The sequence below is a fragment of the Aspergillus tanneri genome (assembly GCF_003426965.1).
Source record: "Aspergillus tanneri strain NIH1004 chromosome Unknown AapTan_6_pilon_pilon_pilon, whole genome shotgun sequence".
In the NCBI taxonomy this organism is placed as follows: domain Eukaryota; kingdom Fungi; phylum Ascomycota; class Eurotiomycetes; order Eurotiales; family Aspergillaceae; genus Aspergillus; species Aspergillus tanneri.
In genome coordinates this window covers 1,125,985-1,146,832 of record NW_022984633.1, presented here as the reverse complement: position 1 = coordinate 1,146,832, position 20,848 = coordinate 1,125,985, and the positions used below count along the sequence as shown (strand labels likewise).

The following is a 20,848-nucleotide window of genomic DNA, read 5'->3' as shown; positions in this document are numbered from 1 at the left end:
CTGTTGACACTTCGAGGCTGTTTGTGAAATCATACAGTCAACATGCTAGATAAACACTACCTTTATTATGGACCTAGCCTTCCCGCTATATCAGTCCGAATGACTGCACAGCAGTCTAAAGTTCTTGGTGCGCCATACTAGAGGGGTAGCTTCGCATCAGGTGTTAGGTGGACTAGCTTGAGAAGTGATTCCAGTGATATTCTTGGTGATGCTATTGTGGAGGTGCCTGTGAAAGGCGTCAGAGTTGAGGACACATGGTAGTGCACTTTGAAGTGCCAGGTCCATGCCAGACACAAGGAGTGGATATATAGAAGATACACGGTTTACTCCATGCCCTCTTCATATACCATATTTATGGGACCAGCTCCAGATGAATCCAGAGCCCTCAACGAGGTTGAGATTCGTTAGGTCAAATATATCATTCGTAAAGATGATCATCCGTCCAACTCCGGCTAGACAGGCATCAACCCGTGTATTTTATTGATCTGAAAAATTGAGCCAAATAGCAATCAGTGATGATACATCTATGGCTAGCCCATATCTAGGCGAATGATGGGGGAAGTATTGCAGTTGGAGGGTTGATTCCCGGTGCAATGCTTCAAAAGAACCAAAACTGACAAGGAACTCCATTCAAAGTGGAGGGCTTCCACAGTTTTCAGGTTAGTATGAAATGACTGCACCTTTAAGAACTTCCAGGTTCATCCAAAACTCGGGGTTTTAGCATCTAATAAAGCTGGCAGATGGTATTAGCCCATGGAATGTGAACGCAGAAAAGTCTGATCTCCTTGGGAGAGGAAACGTCTTTGGAAATATCATCATCAATATTTGGACGATATAATGCAGGAATCGTCACTCGATTTGATATGCACACCAACCAACTGCACAACATCTGGCACCAGAGAGGCATGCACGAACCTGGCCAGGTTTCTACCTTCTTGATGTGCTTCCAACTGGCAAGAACCCGGCACATCGGATACGAAAGTACACTTGCTCTGACTGTTAACCTGGAAATTGCTACGGTCGGATTGGTCCAACTAGTTAATTAGTAAAAACCAACTGACGAACTGCCTGTGAGCTTTGATCCCTTCAAAAGTTCAAAGAAACTTCCACCCCTCCATGACTCCGTGTCTTCCAACGAATGGGACGGTGCTAGGCTGAACAAAAGATCTTGGGTGGCTCTTTTGGTCAATTGCCCCACAAAGTAAGACGACAAATGCTGCGAGCCTATAGGAAATTCTGAGTGAATTCATGTGCTGACAGTCTTGAGGGACTTGTCCGACGGACGGCATGATTATCGATCCGCGAGCCCCGAGATTGATGCCCAACTGTAATCTGTACAGAAATCATGACTTCTAGAGACTGAGAGAAGGGCATCCTTGCGATTCACGAAACCACCGGCTACAGATGTCGTTGCTCCTCCAGCCCATCCCGGTGAACATGATCACAGTGGGATCAGACGAAGTGGCAATTCCATAGAAATTATGGGGTACTCAACAAAATGCTCACTGTTGGAACTCATCTCAATTATGGCCCACCCGGTGAAACAAGCTACTGACTTGGCTGTAGAGTGTGGTCCATTCTTTCGATTGAGTACACGCCAGCCATGATGGGACGGTAAGAGCCATTTCCATTGTCACGGCGACAGACCGGTGGAGACAGATGCCCCGGGGGAACTCCACGACCCGTTTGTATAGTTGCCTAAACGAAGACAACAGCGACCAGATGTAGCTCGGTTTATACGGTGCGGAAAACTTGGCCAGGTTGAAGGACATGTCACAGAAAAAGTCGATCCCCAACAGACATCGACGTTTTTCCCCCCAGGATGTGCAGAACGATGGATTGTCTTCCCGTCAACACTTCTTACAGGCGATCATGACCACGAGAAGCAGCTACTACGATGACAAGACGGACAGGGTTGATCGGGCTAAGTCCGCGTGTATGTCTCAGCTCGTATCTCTTTCTGGGTGGTGTCATCGAGTTCTCCCCACCCTAGCGAGTACCGACAGCACCATGGTACCACGGCAGCCCAGGACATGTACAACTCGTTCACTTCATGCGAGCTTGACTCGTTACAGCCTCTGATTCCAATGTCAACAAAGCTAAACAGGTTCCAATTATAGTTCTTTACCACCCCCTTTTTTTTTTTTTTTTTTTACAAGGGCATTGTCTCTATCCCCTAATCTGATGAAGGACACACGTGGTGACGATGATGATCCACACGTCTCAGACTTTAGCAACTGAATCACATTTGGACCCCATATTGTCCCATCCAGTTACAGTGCTCTGCTCATTCTGCAGTTCGCTGAAAATAGTGAGAGTTGAACAAATAAATAAAAATACAGAAGTAAAATAAAAGGGAAGTCAGACACAATACAGACAGCTGTCTCTGTCCCGTACTAAAGGAGAGAAAAAGTAATTAAAAGAGCCCCTGGTGGTTTAGAGTCTCCGCTTCAAAGCCACTAAAAAGGTTAAATATAGCATGTTTCTGAAATCTCAAGCCCCTGGAATTGAAAGTCTGTACTCTCTAGGTAAGATCTAAATTCAATCTCCAAGTTTTACCATGCTTGGTTGCTCACTATCCGTTCTATATACAGATCCGCCCGGTCTCGATGATGCTTAACGTAAAAAGAAAAGAAAATGCCGATCACTAAAACACAACAATAAACAAGTAAAGAAAGAGATGGTACTAGACCAAAGAAAATAAAAGAAACAAAACGAAAATAACCAAAAAAATTAATGCAATGTCCAGCCCCATAAACCGAGAAAAGAAAACTCCGTCTTTAGCAACTAAGGGTATCAGCATTCCCAATCTAGTTTCCCATCGGACCTTTCAATCTCTCCGTCCAACAACCAACCAGATCACCGATCCCCGACTATCAATTCGCTCGATAGATCGTCTGGCGTCTTTAAGTCTTTATAAAAAAAAAAAAAAAAAGGAAAGCAAAGCGAAAGGACCACCACGAGGTTGAATATTCGAAGGCCACTTCCTCTTGCTTTTCCCACTGTGCTGCTTGGTTTGTACAGATCGTCATAGATGTATGTGCCCGCGCATGTATCCCGTTTCTTCACTCTGGTCGTATTGCGTCGGGTCCTATTTCGGCAAAAGTGCCCACAAGATAGGGTATACCGTATAAAGATGAACGTGTTTCTCGAATATTTTCTATTCGATAGAGGTCTCCCTGCCACCACTTTTGCATTTGCCTTGCGCAACGTGGATGTTCCGGGCTGTAGTTCGTGTGAACACCGCGCCGCAGCTGGGACATTCTGCTTTGGCGACGACGCCAGATTTCTCACGCTGATGACGGAGGAGATTGCTGAAAGTGGAGAATTCACGGCCGTTGCAGCCGTGGTCCCAGCATTGGGGTTTGGGTCGGAAGCTAATTACTCGGACTTGCTGTTCAGGATCCGAAGAGGCAGGGGCTGAGTCGGGAGATGAATATACTGTTCCTGGTGTCATGAGACTTTGTGGTTGCGGACTCACGGCGAGTGAGCTGGGATTTGAACTGGGAGAGTTTGGTTAGTGGATGCCGGATTTAGAGATCAAGTAGTGGCTCACGAGAAGGAGGGATTCTGCGCTAGATAGTAATCTTGTTGGTTGACGAGGTAGGAAGAATGACTGGACCCGCAAATGTTAGTGTACTAAACCCTTGATAGTGTGCGCCTTTCCAGAGCTCCTTACGATGAAGTGTATGATGAGGGGTCTTGTATCGTTGGAGGACTGCCGGATACTTGACTACTGGGGAACGAATAGGGCATAGGAGAGCTATCCACAATCAGATCATGGATAGGGGCCCAGTCAATGCGCGTTGCGAGCTTACCTGCGGGGATGATGGCGGCCCTGGGACATCGAAGCGTGAGAAACAAGGTACTGTGCTGCGGGACCTCCAGGTTGATAGTAACTCTGCGTGCTAGGTGGCGGATTGTATCCAACCTGATACCCCGGTGCCGATGATAGCGGAGGCTGAGGGAAAGACTGTTGATCCATAGCCATGGAAGAGGGATGGTACTGTTGCGATGAACGATTTTGCCAACCGTAATCTAGTCATGAGTCAGTTTGAGCAGTCAAAGCTCCAGGGACAAAGCAGGACGTACTGTGCGTGTTGTTTGCCATGGCGCCTGGTGCGTATGCTCCGGATGTTGCGTATACAGACTAGGAAGATATCAGCCAAGGAGTTCTGGCAGCATCTCATGACCTCTCTGGGTAGATTTTCGCTCGACATACCATGAATCCGCCTCTAGTCCTTGTCTTTGTCGTGACGGACACAATGCAGAGAAGATCAACTCCTTGCTTGTTCGTTTAGAGTCCCCTCCCCCTGGCGAATGAATCACTTGCGAAGAAATTGGAAATAATTGCAAATCGCTGTGCTTCACAGTATTCTCGATTTGACAGTTGCTGCTGAGCAATATGGAGTAGGAGAACCTCGTCGACCTCGAGAACTCAACTTCAAGGCCAATCCAGGGCCCAACGATAAAAGGACAGTCCACCCACTTTACGATGGAATGAATCGCCAATCGGCCATGTAAAAATTAACGATGAGGAGTTGCTGCTCTTTCTTCAGACACTGCGCGCGATGGGAATGTGGTTCAGGATTTAGACACGAGAACACAGAAATATAAGTATCAACAAGGTAAGAGACATACAGTGCGTGTCTTTAGCAGATCTCTTATTCTTCAAACAGCCACAGCAGCCACAAGTGACCAGGGTCCCTACGGGTGAATCTGTCCGGGATGACAATATAATACTGGGGGGGGAACGAGGCAAATTATCAAGAGACCGAAGCAAGTGAGTATTTAAACGCCCTGGACCCAACAGATTGAGAGGTGAGATCAGGCGAAGAATAATAAAATAAAATAAATAATACTAAATCGACGCAATGAGCATGAACCGGGGGGCCGACAATAGTTCGTTTGGAACTTAGCAGCAACAGCCGTCGAAGTTGTCGTCTGGAGCTCAGCTTATGGCCAGTGACAATTGTTTTTAGTCGCGGGCTTAGTCGGAGTCGGTCAAATTTGGCGGGTTGTCGTAATATCTGGGTATCGTTTGGAGAGGGCTTTTCTTATTAGTATTAGTACTAGTATTAGTATTAGTATTTTTATTTATTTAAATTTGGGGCTCATTCATTTTATTTTCTCGCCCTGAGCTTTTTCAATTTGATTAAACTCATTTCTAATACGCTCAACTCTTCACTGCCACGGTCTGACACTGAACAAACCAACACGGTCAACTTCACAGAGTACGCTGACTGGTCCATGATGGAACTTTTTGTGGTTTGATCTCCCTGGGGTCCCTTTTTTTTTTTTTTTTTAAGGCGTTGCGCTGTTCCCCTATTTCCTAACCTGGCATTTGGTCGCCATGGCGGCTATTGTTCAACCAGTTCAGACTGCTCTAGCATTGAGTACTAAGGAGGGGGAGTACGGGAGAGATTTTTGCCACATGGTCTCTACGCATCTGCTTCTGCGCACATCATCTTTACGAAATAAGGAAATTTTCGGGATACCAGGTGCTGACCTGCAAATGATTTTCACGATCCCGGACCTGGACACCATCCAATCCAGAAGTGGCACATCTACAAATAGGACCATGAATCACCTGGACTGGCTATCTAGGGATCCACTTCACAGGGCTTGACACAGGCGACGTTTGTTGGCCCCGTATGGTTACCGATCGTGGACGGACCCATGGAAGACGGACTCATTTTGAATCCCGTAAACAAGAAACAAGGTGCAGGAGCCGTAGTAAAACCGGGGGGAGAAGGCTTCTTAGTGTCGTCTTCTCCCCTGGCCCCGGCATTTGCCCACGCTAATGGTTTTTTTTTTGACCCTTTCTCAACCCTTGTCATTGATTTACCAGGGTTCTTCTTGTCCTCGTCCTCTCTTTTCCATTTCAGCCCCAGGAGGCTAACCGACGCCACAGGTGGTGTGGTTTTTTCCATTGCCCTTCTTTAATTTTCTTTGGTGGATGCACTGATTAGTGATTTGGGGGCCAAAGTTGGTAGGATAGGCCGATTCGTATATCGGAACCAGCCAGAGCGGGTACCGGACTCGGACTGGTTGAGTAAGACACGGCTAGGCATATGTGGAGTCAACAACCGATCACTGTGATAGGGAGAGGGGCGTTTTAGATCCGGAACCACATGGCGATAAGCAATGGGCGGTTCAATTGGAGCTCGTTCCTTTCCCTTCCTCCGGGGTAGTGATGGTTGCCATTTGCCCATCTCAGCCAGCCCAAGAGAGGGGATAGAAGGAAACAAAAAAGCGCGTGGAATGGGATCCATCGGGATTGGCGCCAGAAGGAATGGCTCCCGTAAATGACATGACGATGATCCAAGGAGTGAATCTTGTTCGGATGCATCAGAGCTTTTGACCAATTCGTTTGGCCCCCACTAAGTTGACAAAGTTGACGCCAGCCACTTCTGGATCCGCCCTTTCGAATCAGCATGAAGTCGAGACTGGCGGTACAGGGGGTAGTAAATGGAAATGAGTACGAAGCATAGGACATGCAAGTGGTTTGAAAGAGAAAATGAGAAGGAAACGAAGATGGTGTTTTTTTAATTTTTAATTTTTTTTTTTTTTTTTTTGACACAGGATTTGTTTTATTTAAATCACCATTCCAAAGCAAGTTACATAGAAACAAAACAAATAAAACCGTAAACTGACCGTGGACCTTAATCTAGTATGGTTGGCAACCCTGCACAAGACTACCATGATGACGTTATCTGCTGGTATCTGCGAGGTAACTGAAAGTACCCAGATGAAACCATTCCACTCTGTTGTATTTTTTTTTTTTTTTTTTTTTTTTTTTTTTTTTTTTTTTTGTGGATTGATTCTCGCCAGGATTGATTGGCGAGGGCGAACCAACACCAACCGTGAAACACTGGCGGGAAGATGTTTTTGGTTCCGTCCCCACGGACGGAAATAGGCAGGTTCTGACACGTCGCTTGCTACTCCGAAGTCTGGAGATTTCTCGAGCATGTGGCCTTGAATACATAATGATGGAGATGACTGCTGCGCTAAAGAGGTGGAGGACCGCCACCATCCGATCGAGAGTAGTGTCGTACTCACCGTGTTGTCGTGTTGTCGTGTTGTCGGTGACTCGGACCTGTGGTTAGTATCCACTACCTATTCCGAATTCACTAGTTACTTATTTAATCAATCAATTATCAATCCAAGAAGAGGGGAAAGGTGGCGTCGATCGTAGCGGGAGAGGATGGCCACGGAATGCAAATAGATTAAGCCACTCTTTTCTGGCTAACGGTTTAGCCCAACCCCATGACGCCGTGGGTGTCACTTGATGTGCGCACTAACTCTCCATGGTGCATTTTTAGTCGACCCCAACTGGGCAATTGACATCGTAACCTCACCAGCCTCTTTCGTCTTTCCCCACACAGAACCATAGCAGCTTGTACTCATCAATTAATTGCCGTTTGTCGGCGAGAGATTTCCGAACACAACCCTCCGTGTTCCATTGTTCATCGTCCATCGTTCATCGTCTAGAGCTACAGCGAAGCGACCCGAAGGGAGAGGCCAGATTAGGTAGATAAAGAGATGCGGGACAACAACACCAAATGCAGATCCACTTTGAAACCTCAACACCGTCCCCTGCCATGACGGCTATTAAGTACCAAGGTGAAACTGTCCTCTATTCTCCGTAAGGTTTGGGCTGAGCCTTCAAGGACCAAACGATCGGCCGGTCTCCACGTGCCGCGCACTTTTATCGATCCTGCTGGCCTGTTTTCCCTTAGTTTGGTCACTCCTCCTAGGTACGGAGTGCAGACTGTGGCCTCGTCGAATACTACCTGGACGGTGGAGATGCTGACATGATTCGAATGGGCCATCTAGGTCTAACTATAAATGGCTATGCCTAGAAGGAAAAGGAAAGCCCATAAGCCTAACTAAAAACCGCCCACCGTTGGCGCCTTCTGCTCCCAACCTCCCGGAGTACATAGTGAACTAGTCAGCCTAGTACGCCCACCCCTGGTCTAAAGTGCTGAACCGGTCGCACAAGCATGCGCGCGACTCTTCGCTCTCGCAAGGGTCCCTAGCCCATACCATTCATACCAGTTCATTGAAACCCCCACGTAAGTACTCCAAGCGCCATGTGGCATGTCGTGTGGGATACCCTGGAAGGGCCACGAGGATCCCACCATGCATAATTCCTTTGTGTTGCCGGCGGCAAAACGTCTCACTATTCTCCGATGATTCGTGGGTCACCTTGGCAGCTCACGTGGACGGTGTCTAATATGATTTACACCACACTATGTGTTTCATTGGTTGACTAGGCAGCAAGTAAACAGTCCAACAGAATCGGACTAGTGTCTGTACAACCACACGCAGCGGTACACGCCAGCTTTCAAACTGCAACCTCCCGTTTGAGTCTAGTGTCTATCTATTGACTGTTCTTTCGGAGTATGAACGGCCCCGGATCAACGTAGACCTTTTAGGGCGTAATTCAGGGCTCCCTGCATTGAAATTGTGTAGTAAAACCCAATTCAGCTTTGGCTACCCCTGATTCTCTGTCAGATAGGCAACCATCCCCTGGTTACGGCCCATAATCATTGCTGGAGAGTACTCCATTCATATGACTGAATCTGGATCAGCGCATCATAAATATCGCATTGTTACTGAGACGCGGAAGACGCCAAAATACCAACATTTCGGATTTCTCCCATGCAAACCATGCACGATATCGATGGCGACACGGCAAGCTGAGATGAACGCTAGTTTCGAAGGGATTGGGGCCGAGATGGGGCAGAACTGCATCCTTCACTCTTTTTTTTTGATCTCGAATATTCTAGGCCTCGCATTCGCTGAAGCCCAAGATGGGGCTCTTGTCGGTTGGTGGCGCTTAAGCACTCTCAAGTATACGTATGCAGCAGCTAACAATGCCAAACACCGACCCCGGTCATTCTGCTTCTATTTTCGCTGCTATCAGGGGCATACAGGTGGCAGTGCGTCCCCTTTCTCCTTTCCAAGTCAGCAGACATGAGAGAGAATCAAGACTGAGAAACGCAAAATATTACTCTCGACACCAGTAGTTATTGAAAGTGCTGACAAATGCAATGTACAGTTCACTTTAAAATAAGCAATGGGAGATCGGCTGTCTGACTCTCCTAGCTTGGTGCAACCGTCTGATGTTGTGTTACAGGTTTGAATCTAAGCACTAATGGTGGAGGATATCTGCATGGAATCCCACCCCATGCTAAGGAGTAGGATTGTTCCTCATGACTCTGAAAGCCGAGCTGAGCTGGAAAAGGGGAAAAGCAATATGCGGAAGACATCTCCTGCTAGTGGACCAAATAAGTCACGTTTCATCATGCATGATGAGAGGCCATTTGAGTTTCCGACCAAAATAGTTCATGATGCATGGGACGGATGATCAGTGTGTATTACCAATTGAGGCTATTATCTACACCGCTATTCGCCCCCCGGCTCCCGGAAGACCGATATTGGGATGGTGTAGGATCCTTAAACGCTGGCCTGAAGACTCTCGGACGCAGGTAGGAGAGATAATCTGCTAAGCCTAATCAAATATGTAATAAAATGATTTGTATAACCATATGGACAGATCATATTATTTATTCAAAGCAATATGCTTTCGGGTCTATGCAAAAATATATATGTAGGTTATCTATAACTTAGGAGTAGAAGTAGATTAGGAAGTAAATATCCAAGTTAAGTATTGTACTATACGAATTTGCATAATTAAAGACGCCATTGACAATCCTTGATATTAATACGCGACTTCTGATATCTCTGTACTCTTTTTGGTGCCCAAAGCTGCACTCCGATTCATTTAAGCATTTCTCTATTCCATGCGCTCGCAAGTGGTACTGGAGCTAATTAGCTACCCTGCTAAAAAACATAACCCATAATATTGTACCTTATTGACTACTATATTTATCTCACTTAAGTATAGGTAGCCTCGCAGTAATGCAAACAATGATAAATACAATCTCGAGAGTCATAGGGCAATTGAATTGATCTCAGGAAGTGGTCGAGCAGTCTACAATTGCTTTCGGTGTGTTGACTCGTTGCTATGATATAGGAAGCGTCTGGACAAGTTCGATAAGAGTAATACTCTTTAGTATGAGATATAAACATTTGTTGGACCAAGAATTACAATGATTATACAGAGTTAGTGAGAGAGCAATGGATATAGTAGCGGCCTTTCTTTTCTAGTCAATGCTATTCGAGATAATGGTCACGTGCAGCCACGTGGACATATTCCTATATCAGCCCTATGGGTTAATAGACATCAATACACTTAAGCGAGTCTATCTTGGTGCTCCTTGATGTGTCCGGCTATCTTACAGTAGTATTGTGTCATAAATTGGATTACGTGTCTAGTTACTGCGCCAAGGGACCAATCACTTGTAAACTAGACGTTTGTGGGCTCGTGTCAGAAGATAATGTGACTATCTGATACGATCTGATATATTGGTGGAGGATAGGGAAGATACATAATGAGGCTATGTGCTTAATCCTCTAACAGCACGGAGTACATTCCATTACTGACAATACCTAATCTGATATAAAAGGCTACAACATAGCTGCCGTTGGCATGCCTGAACCACCAACGAAAGATCACATTCTCGCTTCGCCAAAAGCATACTAGTACCTACCATGGACTGGGACTAGGAGTCACATAAGTCCCGGTCACGGTTTTCCCACTGCACTGACTCGGGACTTTTGTTCCAGATGAGCCCCACGACGCTGGGACATCTCCATTCCGACGCGAGGCTGCTGTCAGGAATGCTGCGAATGACCACGTCAAGTCGGCTGCAGAAGCGGGGTCCCCACCATCACGTTTAAACTGCTCTGCCAGGCCACCATCACTGGGTGTGTACTGCTGCACAACGGAAAGGAAATCATCTGCGTATGATTTGACGGCTTTGGTAAGAGATGTATATTCGGTTGATTCCTTCTTGTATGATCCTGCTGTGACATCGCCAACAATGTCTTTGAAGAAAGGAAGAGACACTTCGGTGACGGACAAGGTCCCCTGTTTATCCCATTGGTAGAGAGCATCATAGAGCACTTCTGCCGCAGCTAATGTGGTAAGGTACCTTTATTTATCATATTCATCAGCATCGTCTAAAATAAGAAGAAAAAATACTAACCATGGATTGCCTCCCTGGTAGTTGTCCTCTGGATATCGGCCCACAGCAGCGCCTTTACCCGCACCACGATCTTTATTGACACCGTAGATAGACCGGAACGAATCGACGACAAGTTTGTGGTTAGACAATGCACGGGAAGAACAGGGCTGGAAGGTATTATCGTCGCAACCAGCGGCTGGGTCGAAAGTATGGATGGAGGCTAACAGAGAGTTTGCATCCAAACCGCTGCGGCCATTTGAAGGAACATTGGAGACAACACCCGTACCATTCCAGAAATCCTGGAGATGGCAAAGGATTTCGGGCGCCACGGAGCATGCATCGCATGTTTCACCAAGCGCATTTGCGAAGGCGCTTCCCTCAACCAAGGCTCTGTGCTGAACAGCCGTTGTGAAAAACGATGACCCTTGCACTTCCTCCCAAAGGTCAAATGTGTTCTGGTTCCAGTATTGTCCTATGTATGCCAGATCGTTTTGCACAAGAGGCCAGATATTACTCTTGACCAGGGTTTTCTTGCCGCTGTCAATTAAAGAGTTACCATACGAGATCAATGCAGAGGCACGAAGTCCAGGACCATCTCGCTGGGGACGGCCCCAGGAACCCGTGAAGGCAGAGATATTGACATTGAACTTCGGTTCGCCTAGACCAGAACCATCGGAGAGGCCTCCTGACGGATTTGACACTTTCTGCTGTGTGGCCTGCGAGTCGATAAAATCATGGATGAGAGACTCAAGCGATTTATCACCAGCACGGAATTTTTCGATCACGACCATCATCGTCAGGCTAGCGTCGCGTGTCCAGGTATAGAAATCTGTCTTGTTATTAACGCGCATATTGGGAAGACTTTAATGTTGACGTACAGTCTGGGTCCGTCTTGGACGGGGAGGCGACAACAATTCCAGCTGCGGCTCCTTTAACCAACTTCCCATCCGCTCCGATGTTATCAAGGACACCTTGCTTAGCGATGGGTGTTTCCTTCTCTATGAAGGCGTCTAGACCCCCTTGTCTCCTGTCCAGAGGGACCCGCGAAGATGCCAGCACGGCGCCGGTAAAGGCATGCAGACAGATGAGTGACTTTGCCCACATGATGGATCAAATACCATATATTAGTATTCGAAGGTTGAAGTTTTTTTTGATCACCATGACTTGAGCAGAAAGCGACGGTCCTTTATATGCTAGATTTCAGTCATGTTCTCCTGATTCCGTTGAGGCTACTTGGCAGACATTCTACAAGTAACGGGCAGATCACTCGGAGGTAATTTCACTAAATAAAAAGCCGTTACTAAAAGGGAGACAGATCCACAGATATCCGCCAAAATTGCAATTTGGCTAGATGGGATCGTCCCGATATCTCTCCGGAGTGTGCGGTGAACTAGGATATCACTGGCCAAAATTAATGCCCCAGCAGCCTAGTCATTTTTAGTGTATTCTTTCCCCATGCAATAACCAACCATTAGATTAATGTCTAATAGACTACGTGTTTAAACCTCGGATCGACGCCCTGGATCAAATCAGTTTTCATAGCTCTATAACACTAATTTCCGCACCTGGACACTGGTCGCTGAGGGCGAGTATAGCCAAGGCAGTAAATGTGCATGGCAGAAATGACACCATGCCCAAGCAACTTCTAGATACAACTGGGTCTAAGTATTGATTGTTTTATATTTAATCCTATACTGTGGTTGTTAACAGGTATGATAGAGACAAGATCACCCTATTGTGGTCTCATTTATGTTACTCACCTTGACGTCAAGAAATAATACAGAAAGGACATTTTTCTCGTCTGATGCAGTCAGGCTTAGCTGGACTTTGACACCCTTAACCCTGTCCATTATCCATTTTTCTAACATCTCCTGGGCAATAAAGAAGTCCCTGGTAGGATAGGCACCCGACTATCGAGGTAGGAACTGACGCCAGCCAAAATAATAATACGAAGGAATGATTTTTTTTACCTATGTTATCGATTAAATTGGTGTCATTTGATGGGCTAAAATGGAAACAGAAATCAAGCCTGGTCTGTAAATATCGTCGGGAGGCGTATGAAAATTCTGGGATCAGTGCTTGTTGAAGCGTATGAGAAAATTTCCCTCAGATGAGTCGAACAGTGTACGAATAGCTCGGGATAGACAAGTCTTGAAATAGAAATTGCCAATTCTGCTCTTATATACTGCATATTGTGGCTCAAAGACAGAAAACTCATGGGAACGCTGATTTGATCTAGACCCGGCTCAATCCCAGCAATTTCTTGAGCCTCAAAAGCAGAGAGTGTTGGTCCAAAATGCTCGAATGGACGGTGGTCTGAATTACGGGATAATCATAGAGACTGATATACTCAGAATTAGACAATTTCGTGCATATACCTCATCATTAGACAAAGAAAGGCAGTCACATGTCAACGAAACACGGGACAAGGTCAATATCAAACTTAGGGGGAAACAAGAGAGACAAAATAGCAAACCTCAAGGTCAACCCCGATATAGCTCCCCAATTACCTCCACCAACTCCGTCTTCCCACGCTTCACAATAGGATTAAATTTATCCAAGACATCCTGCGTCATCACACCCCCCGGTAGAAACGAGACAGTCATCTCGGTAAATCCATCAGCGAGCGACGGAGGCAGAACCTTCCCAAAAAACTCCCTCAGCTCCGACTTTTCGACCGGCTTGATTTCGACATCTTTACCCGCTGCTTGCTGGAATGCCGCCTGGACATCGCGCGGGGTATACAGTCTGGGCCCGTAGAGCTCGTAGATATACGGGGATTCCGGGAGAGTCTGTGGAGACGAGGTGGCGAGAAGCTGAGCGGCAACAGATTGAGCAATGTCTTTCACGGCAACCTGAAGACCGTTAGACTTAAAGAGTGAAAGGGGAAGGGAGTGGTATACATACCATATTCACTTTGTAATCCAGCGGGGTAATAGTGGAGAAGAAGAACGGATGCTCAGACTTGATCGTTTCAAGCACAGTGGCCCAATTTTCCATGAAATAGGCACACCTGACGAAAACAACCTCCGGTGCTGCGTCTCGGAGGATGGTTTCTGCAGTGTGGTTTGTCACGATTTCTCCCTACATGTGAATCAGTCTATCGCATCCGGCAAGGTAAGATTTCTACGGACCGTCCCTGAGGGGAGCTGGGCCCCAACACTCGAAAGTAGCACCAATCGTTTGACCGTTCCCGATTTCTGAATTGCAGCCTTGACATTATTGCATACAGACCGCGTGAATTCCACACTATCCGAGCCATCGTAGCAAGGCGGGGGAGTCAAAAAAACGGCATCGATGCCGGAAAAGTCAAGCGTCGTGACGTCTCCAATATTACCCTGCACGGAGCGAAAGTTCGTATGGCAGGTAAATTCTGACGGCACCTTGGACAGATTGCGATACACGCCTTGGACTGTCGGAGCGACTTGCTGGTCGTTGAGGAGGACTCGAATGGTCGCTTTGCCGGTTTGGGACGATGCGGGGACCACGGCGATGTGCATGTTGGGCTTATACTATCTAGACAAACGGTACTACCCACGTTCAAGAAGGTATTTTCTGTTGTCACCACTAAGGAATATTCAGTGATATGTAGCAGAACTGAACATTTTCAACTCAGCAAGTCCTCTCGTATTTCCCAACTCCACGTGAGTGGCGTGTAGCTTGGCGTTATGACGTCGACCTGGTTCAGATACTGCACTGTATATTTATTTTTTTCTACGCATAGATTGGCATTTTATATACCTCGAGCAAGATTAAAATAATACAAATTGTACTGAGAATGGTTGCAAGAAGATGACTCTGGGATGCTGCCTGGCTGGTGCCTAGAGGTGGGCCTTCGTATCCAGCCGGAGTACGTCGTATTCCAATACGAAGTGGACGATAATTGGCACACAGAACGAGTAGATGGCTGGTTAGGGGATATCTGTGGTTCACTGAGTATGTGAAACTTCCAGTGGCGTGCCTATCTGCACAGCGCCGGCTAGAAGCATATCTGCAGTAACGGAAGTATATAGGTCAGTTTAAAGTTAATTAGATGTTGTTTCTTCAGCTATAATCTATCAGATAAAGTAGAAATATAACAAATAAAATATAAACAGAGGTTTCCATATAGTTAACCAATATCCCCTCAGGTCTCAACACCTATCAATCGAATACTGACGACGGTGTCGTCCAACGGACCTCTCGGGCATAGAAATTTATAGAGTAGACTGACTGGGGCAATCTTTGCCATACTACATCACTAAGCCATCCCTAGAAGCCCCGTTTATTCCGGATATGCCCCCCACTTGCGACATCTGGTGGCCGTGGATACAGTGTCATCCCGATCCCCAGGCATACTAACACAATGAACATCTGCTCTAGAGTCTTCATGCACAACATGACAGTCGGATTACCCCAAATCATGCTAAATGACTGATCGTTGCTAAACGAGTTCATGAACGAGTAGATCAGACGTACGAGGAGCGGCGGGAGGGACAGTCCCACTGCCAGCAGAAGACGGTGCTCGCCTCTGGCGATGTGGATGTAGCGAGAGCCAACAAGCACCAGCAGAAGCAAAAGACCAATCCAGGCAAGCAGGAAGAGAATCAAGGTGATTCTAAGTTTCTCGTTTGTAAGCGCCTGCGAGATGTCCGAGTTCTCGGTCATCGCGACGATGCCGAGGATCATGGCAACGGCGCAGATTAAATGGGTAGCTTTGAATAGGTAGTTGCTAAAAGCGACGCGGTGTGTACTCTCAATGGTGCTATTTCTAATTTTTGTGCATATGATCAGTCTCCCACATTGTCAACAACATATTCGTTTTGTTTTGATACGTACGCTCGGGAGAGAAGGGAAATGCACGCCATAGTCAAAGGCGACATGCCCATGGAGCTGCAAACAATTGAGGCAATGTAAAGAGCTTTCGACTGGGGATTGTGTAGGGTGGCCAGGTAGCAGCAGCCCCCGATTACCTGGACGATGGAGAAGGTCGTGAAAAAGATCCAACCAGAGCTTGTTTTGAAGCCATGCTTCTTGGCCATCCACAGACCTGTGAAGGAGGTGGGAATATACACGAAAAGTTCAAAGATGGAGATGCCATGGCGGTAGTCGATTGTCATAGTCTCGGAAGTATACAGTTAACTTGGCTTGGAACTATAGGGGAATGTATAGAAGAACACAGGAATGATAATAGCTAGGTCGGCGAACACATCTGGTGAAATGGAAATATGATGGGAACTGTATGTCTATTTATCTCTTTGCAATCTATTCTATTGTTGTGACAATATACTAGCCTGAACATTTCCTCCATAGGAGGTTTTTTTTTTTTTTTGTCCCCTTCCCTTTTGGGTCAGTAGAGCGAACAATGAGGCGGAGGGGAGATAAGCAATGGATCTTACTGGCCGACACTACAAAGAGAAAGCTTGGTTTCATATCACAACCCAATCAAATGCATTTATTCTTCGCACAAACCACCAGATAAGGTTAGCTCGGCGGATCCCTCGATGGGCCTAAACTTGATTCGGTTAGCGACATCTCGCACGCAATGCAGAAATCCATCAGCCTGTTGACAAAAAATTATGGTATCGCTGCACTATACAGCGCTCTGAAGGTTGATTGATGTCAATATGGGTGAGTGGTCCGATCATTCTTACTTGGTTTTTATATGTGTAGTACGTTACAGCTGATGTTGTCAGGGTATGCCGGACCGCCATCGAAAGGGTGCGATGCTTGTCGCAGGCGGAAGATTAAAGTAAGTGCGTGGGGAACTTGGCGCGAACTGCTCTAGAGGAGCTACAGGAGCCAAGATAGTTAACCTATCTAAACTACTGGAAGGTGCTAACATTCGGCAGTGTGATCAGAACCCAGAGGGCTGTCGTCAGTGTGCACGGTCTCGAAAACCGTGTCCGGGATACAGGAATTACGTGGACTTGATCTTTAAAGATCAGAGTTACTCCGTTAAAAAGAAGGTTAGCTCTGCGACTGGCTCGTGGGGCTCCAATTCGACTACACCTCTAGATGAACGTCTTCATGCTGTGGCTCAGGGTATCTCCGTCAATAAAAAGATCCTCTCAACTGTCACGGCGGGTATTTCAAACACCGGTTTTGGTTCTGATATCCATGTAAACTCGGATACTTCTCATGCAGTACGGTCCACAAGCAAGTTGGAGACAAGTCAGACTGTCCGCAATGACTTTTACCAGAATATCTCGTCCTACAGTCAGGTTGTGCCTATGCGAGCTACCCCGATATTGTGGCAAAATCAGGCACCAAAAGACGTATATTTTACTTCACCGCTCGGTGTATGTCTATATCCAACAGTAAATGATCTCGGAACGGCCGTCTTCTTCAAACAGTATGCGCGACAACCCCCTCCATATTGCAACAACTTTCCAAGCCCGACTTTCTTTGACTTTGCAAGCACAATTCTTTCTCGGGATACGAGCAACCAGACCGCCTTGTCCTGTATTATGGCTGTGGGACTAGCTGGTCTTGCAAACATTAGACAACATGACCATGTGATGTTCGAGGCACGAAAGTATTATGTGCGAGGCTTAAACCTGGTCAACAAGGCACTTCACACTCCCTCTGATGCTGTCCAGGACACCACCCTCCTCTCGGTTATGCTGCTTCAGTTTTTCGAGCTCATCACTTGTACTGGTCGAAAGTTTATGCGCATACGGACGCAGCATATCAAGGGGGCATCTATTTTAGTAAAACTAAGAGGCAACGAGCAATTCACTTCCGAAGTCGGATTGCGGATGTTCCAGCAACTGTGTCATACCTTGGCTATCAACTGCATTCAGAATGGACTACCAGTGCCGCAGCATATCATTCACCTTCGACGCGAATGTAAGAAGTACGTCGATACTCGAAGTGTAGTATGGCTCACAAGCGAAATAACGATAAAGTTGGCGTCTTTGCGATCAAGAGTGATGAATGGTTCGCTGACAAGCCCGGAGCAAATCTTACAAGAAGCGCTCAGTCTTGATGACCAATTCAAATCCCTCTACGACAGGCTTGCGACAGAGCGGCCGTACGAAACCCGCTTTGACCAGGCCAATCCTCGAATATATAGAGGCACGTACCATATCTACCCCAAAATGTGGACCATGTACGCTTGGAACAACATTCGCAGCGGCCGCTGCCTTCTCCACCACCTGATCAGGATGGAAATGCTAAAAGGATTCTCGGCCATTCCGCCCCGTTACCTGACCCCAGAGTGTACAGTTATCTTTGAAACATCTCTCGACGTCATCCTGCAAATGCTTCGCGAGATTCTAGCCAGCGCTCCTCATACCATAGGCTGGGTGCCATCTGAGATCCCTATAGAGGCTATATCACGGGGTAGACATATGCTGATCTGGCCGTTCTACATTGCCAGCCATATTTGCATTGAGCTTGATATCTTTTCGACAGACGACCAAATCCAGAGCTATATCGCTTGTGTCCTAAGCGAGATTGGGCTAACAACTGGGATCCTAACCGCTACCCAGCTTGGGAGAGTTATGGAGGACAAGACGAATCACAAATGGCTCCCACGACTCCATAACGATACATATAGTGATGTTTTGGATTCCTATGCCGAAGACGCCGAGGGTTGGGACTATGAGCTGTGATTCTTGATATATCCTTGACCGAAAGAGAAGTCAGGGATATATCCGAACCCTGATTCTCGACTGTACATTGTATTGACGATTGCATGCTAATACGGAATACAAATATAATACCTGCACGACCAGTATGAGGGCCACCAGACCAGGCCCTATGAAGACAAGAAAAGATAAAATTGTAAAAAAAAAAAAAAAAAAAAAAAAAAAGACTTGTATTGTATTATACATTGGCCAGCTCCTCCACCTATCCAAAATGTCTCAATAGGTGGCGGAGTTGCTAGCATGCAGACCATCATCGAACCATCTATCTGCAGAAATAAAATGAACACCATCTACAGCGAAGTGACTCCCAAAAACGCGGAGACCTTCTCATCCAAGGAGGGATACGCTCGTTCTTGTGGAACTGGGGCATCCTAATACTCAAGCCATGCGCCGTACGGTCCCAAATATCGTAAACCGGCTTCGACATATCAGAGACGTTCAGGACCCAGTCTCGAGCATACCTCGTCAGAGCTTCCCCAGTAAGCTTCAGATGTAAGCATTCCCGCTCAGAAGGGGCACCAATCAGACCAGGATCGGGCTCTCACTGAGCCACCGCGGTGCTGGTCATTTTCTCGGTCTATTATGCCCTGGTTGGATACACACTCGGCCAAAGGCCAATAGACAGCTGTTTCTAAAGCCCACAGATACCCTTCTTTGCGGATTCCAACGGCTATCAACTGAGAGCTTCTGCCGAACCAGGAGAGAACTGCACTCCATGAGAAAGATGGATCCATAGTGGTTGTTTTTTGCTCTCTAAGTGGACGCCGTCTGTCTATGGCCTTCGCTAGTATCAGAGACAAACATGTTTGGCCCACACTTCCCCTATCTGTATTAGAAAATGTATTGCCCACTCTTAAAACGGCAGAGATAGGGCTTAACCATTTTCAGCCATAACAGGTCCTGTTCCTGACAATCTGATTGGCCGGTTCGCAAATGACGTCACTGATCTTATGGGATATGCAAACTAGCTAATCAAGGTGTAGATCGAGATGAGAAAAAGGTCCGACTAACTGTATATAGCAATCCTCTAACCCTGATCAGAAACCAACTCTCATCTCACCTGTATAGAGGTGTATACGGGGGCCGAGAGGATAAGAATAGTGACAAGGGTGCATAGGTGTTTGGACTTCGGGGGAGGGGGGGGGGTTAAAGACCCATATAAATGCTATCATACCAGACGTGGCAATTCTCAATCAGTCCCTCGTTCTTTGATTCCGTTCTTTCGTTTCGCTTTCCCAGCAGGCCCTTTGGAGTATAAAGCATTCCGAAGTTTGAGAACTATTCGTTCCTTAAAGCACCTAAATTGTAAGTTGACTGCATTTATGTGGTTCCGGAGGGCAAAATCTCATGTGGTTTCTGCTTCCAGATAAACCAACAACATGGGCAATATTAGTCGTGAAGGCTTTATTGTTCTGATCATTCTTGGCTGCATCGTTTCGGTCCTCATCGGCTACTCAATCCATTTCCTTGCAACTGGCGGATTCAAGAACGACAAGCAGGAACGTGAGATGTCCATTGACCAAAAACAGTATATGCGAGCCCTGCGCCAACGAAACTTGGACTGGATTGCTCGGGACGCCCGCACCGAATACAACACTAGAGGTGGCTCTGCAGTGGCATAGCCTGAAAGCAGAATCTCATACTAGTTGCATTGGTAATGCCGAAAGCATAACAACACTATATTAGAACAGGCGTTTGGAAAATGCGTGTGGCCTTGGACCGCCAACAAATAAGAGGACCCTGCATGGAGTATGCATATCGACTGTCGTTTGATCACACATCGCTCAGCCTATGGCAGTATCTGCAAGCTGGATTTGTCTGAGCTCTGGCTAGCATCCATATTTATCAATGATGTACAATTCAACCGGAAGCAATATCCGCAGAATATATGTGTTATGTATATAATCCGGGCACTGCTTATCTCTTACTTCATAGTACAATTAAATCGTGAAGTCGCACTATGAAATAGATGCCACAGTTCATTCTAAGAAAGAACATTTGACTGACGGTAATCAATCGGTACAATATCGTCGACCAACCCCCATATGTCACTGATAGCGTCATATTGCCTTCGCTGGAATTTCAAGAAAAGCTGATCCGGACCTCGATTCCATT

General features: G+C 46.6%; 6 protein-coding genes across 6 annotated transcripts; 2 read left to right on the top strand and 4 right to left on the bottom strand.

The window, feature by feature from the left end:
- Positions 1-3,160: 3,160 nt before the first annotated feature.
- Positions 3,161-4,111, bottom strand: ATNIH1004_008412 (uncharacterized protein; the record flags this gene model as incomplete). Its single annotated transcript, XM_033573022.1, has 5 exons — positions 3,161-3,503; positions 3,557-3,616; positions 3,680-3,763; positions 3,819-4,038; positions 4,093-4,111. 5 exons carry the CDS (start codon positions 4,109-4,111, stop codon positions 3,161-3,163), a joined length of 726 nt encoding a protein of 241 aa, XP_033423574.1.
- A 6,366-nt stretch (positions 4,112-10,477) lies between these two features.
- ATNIH1004_008411 (glycoside hydrolase family 15 protein) lies at positions 10,478-12,203 on the bottom strand (the record flags this gene model as incomplete). The annotated part of the gene is made up of 4 exons (XM_033573021.1): positions 10,478-10,565; positions 10,623-11,066; positions 11,121-11,928; positions 11,978-12,203. 4 exons carry the CDS (start codon positions 12,201-12,203, stop codon positions 10,478-10,480), a joined length of 1,566 nt encoding a protein of 521 aa, XP_033423573.1.
- A 1,379-nt stretch (positions 12,204-13,582) lies between these two features.
- ATNIH1004_008410 (uncharacterized protein) lies at positions 13,583-14,599 on the bottom strand (the record flags this gene model as incomplete). The annotated part of the gene is made up of 3 exons (XM_033573020.1): positions 13,583-13,954; positions 14,007-14,183; positions 14,234-14,599. 3 exons carry the CDS (start codon positions 14,597-14,599, stop codon positions 13,583-13,585), a joined length of 915 nt encoding a protein of 304 aa, XP_033423572.1.
- Positions 14,600-15,350: 751 nt separating this feature from the next.
- ATNIH1004_008409 (uncharacterized protein) lies at positions 15,351-16,120 on the bottom strand (the record flags this gene model as incomplete). Its single annotated transcript, XM_033573019.1, has 2 exons — positions 15,351-15,849; positions 15,918-16,120. 2 exons carry the CDS (start codon positions 16,118-16,120, stop codon positions 15,351-15,353), a joined length of 702 nt encoding a protein of 233 aa, XP_033423571.1.
- Positions 16,121-16,705: 585 nt separating this feature from the next.
- Positions 16,706-18,697, top strand: ATNIH1004_008408 (Zn(II)2Cys6 transcription factor; the record flags this gene model as incomplete). Its single annotated transcript, XM_033573018.1, has 3 exons — positions 16,706-16,709; positions 16,775-16,830; positions 16,931-18,697. The coding sequence occupies 3 exons, from the start codon at positions 16,706-16,708 to the stop codon at positions 18,695-18,697; spliced, it is 1,827 nt and encodes a 608-aa protein (XP_033423570.1).
- Positions 18,698-20,112: 1,415 nt separating this feature from the next.
- On the top strand, positions 20,113-20,405 carry ATNIH1004_008407 (uncharacterized protein; the record flags this gene model as incomplete). Its single annotated transcript, XM_033573017.1, has 2 exons — positions 20,113-20,335; positions 20,401-20,405. 2 exons carry the CDS (start codon positions 20,113-20,115, stop codon positions 20,403-20,405), a joined length of 228 nt encoding a protein of 75 aa, XP_033423569.1.
- Positions 20,406-20,848: the final 443 nt, after the last annotated feature.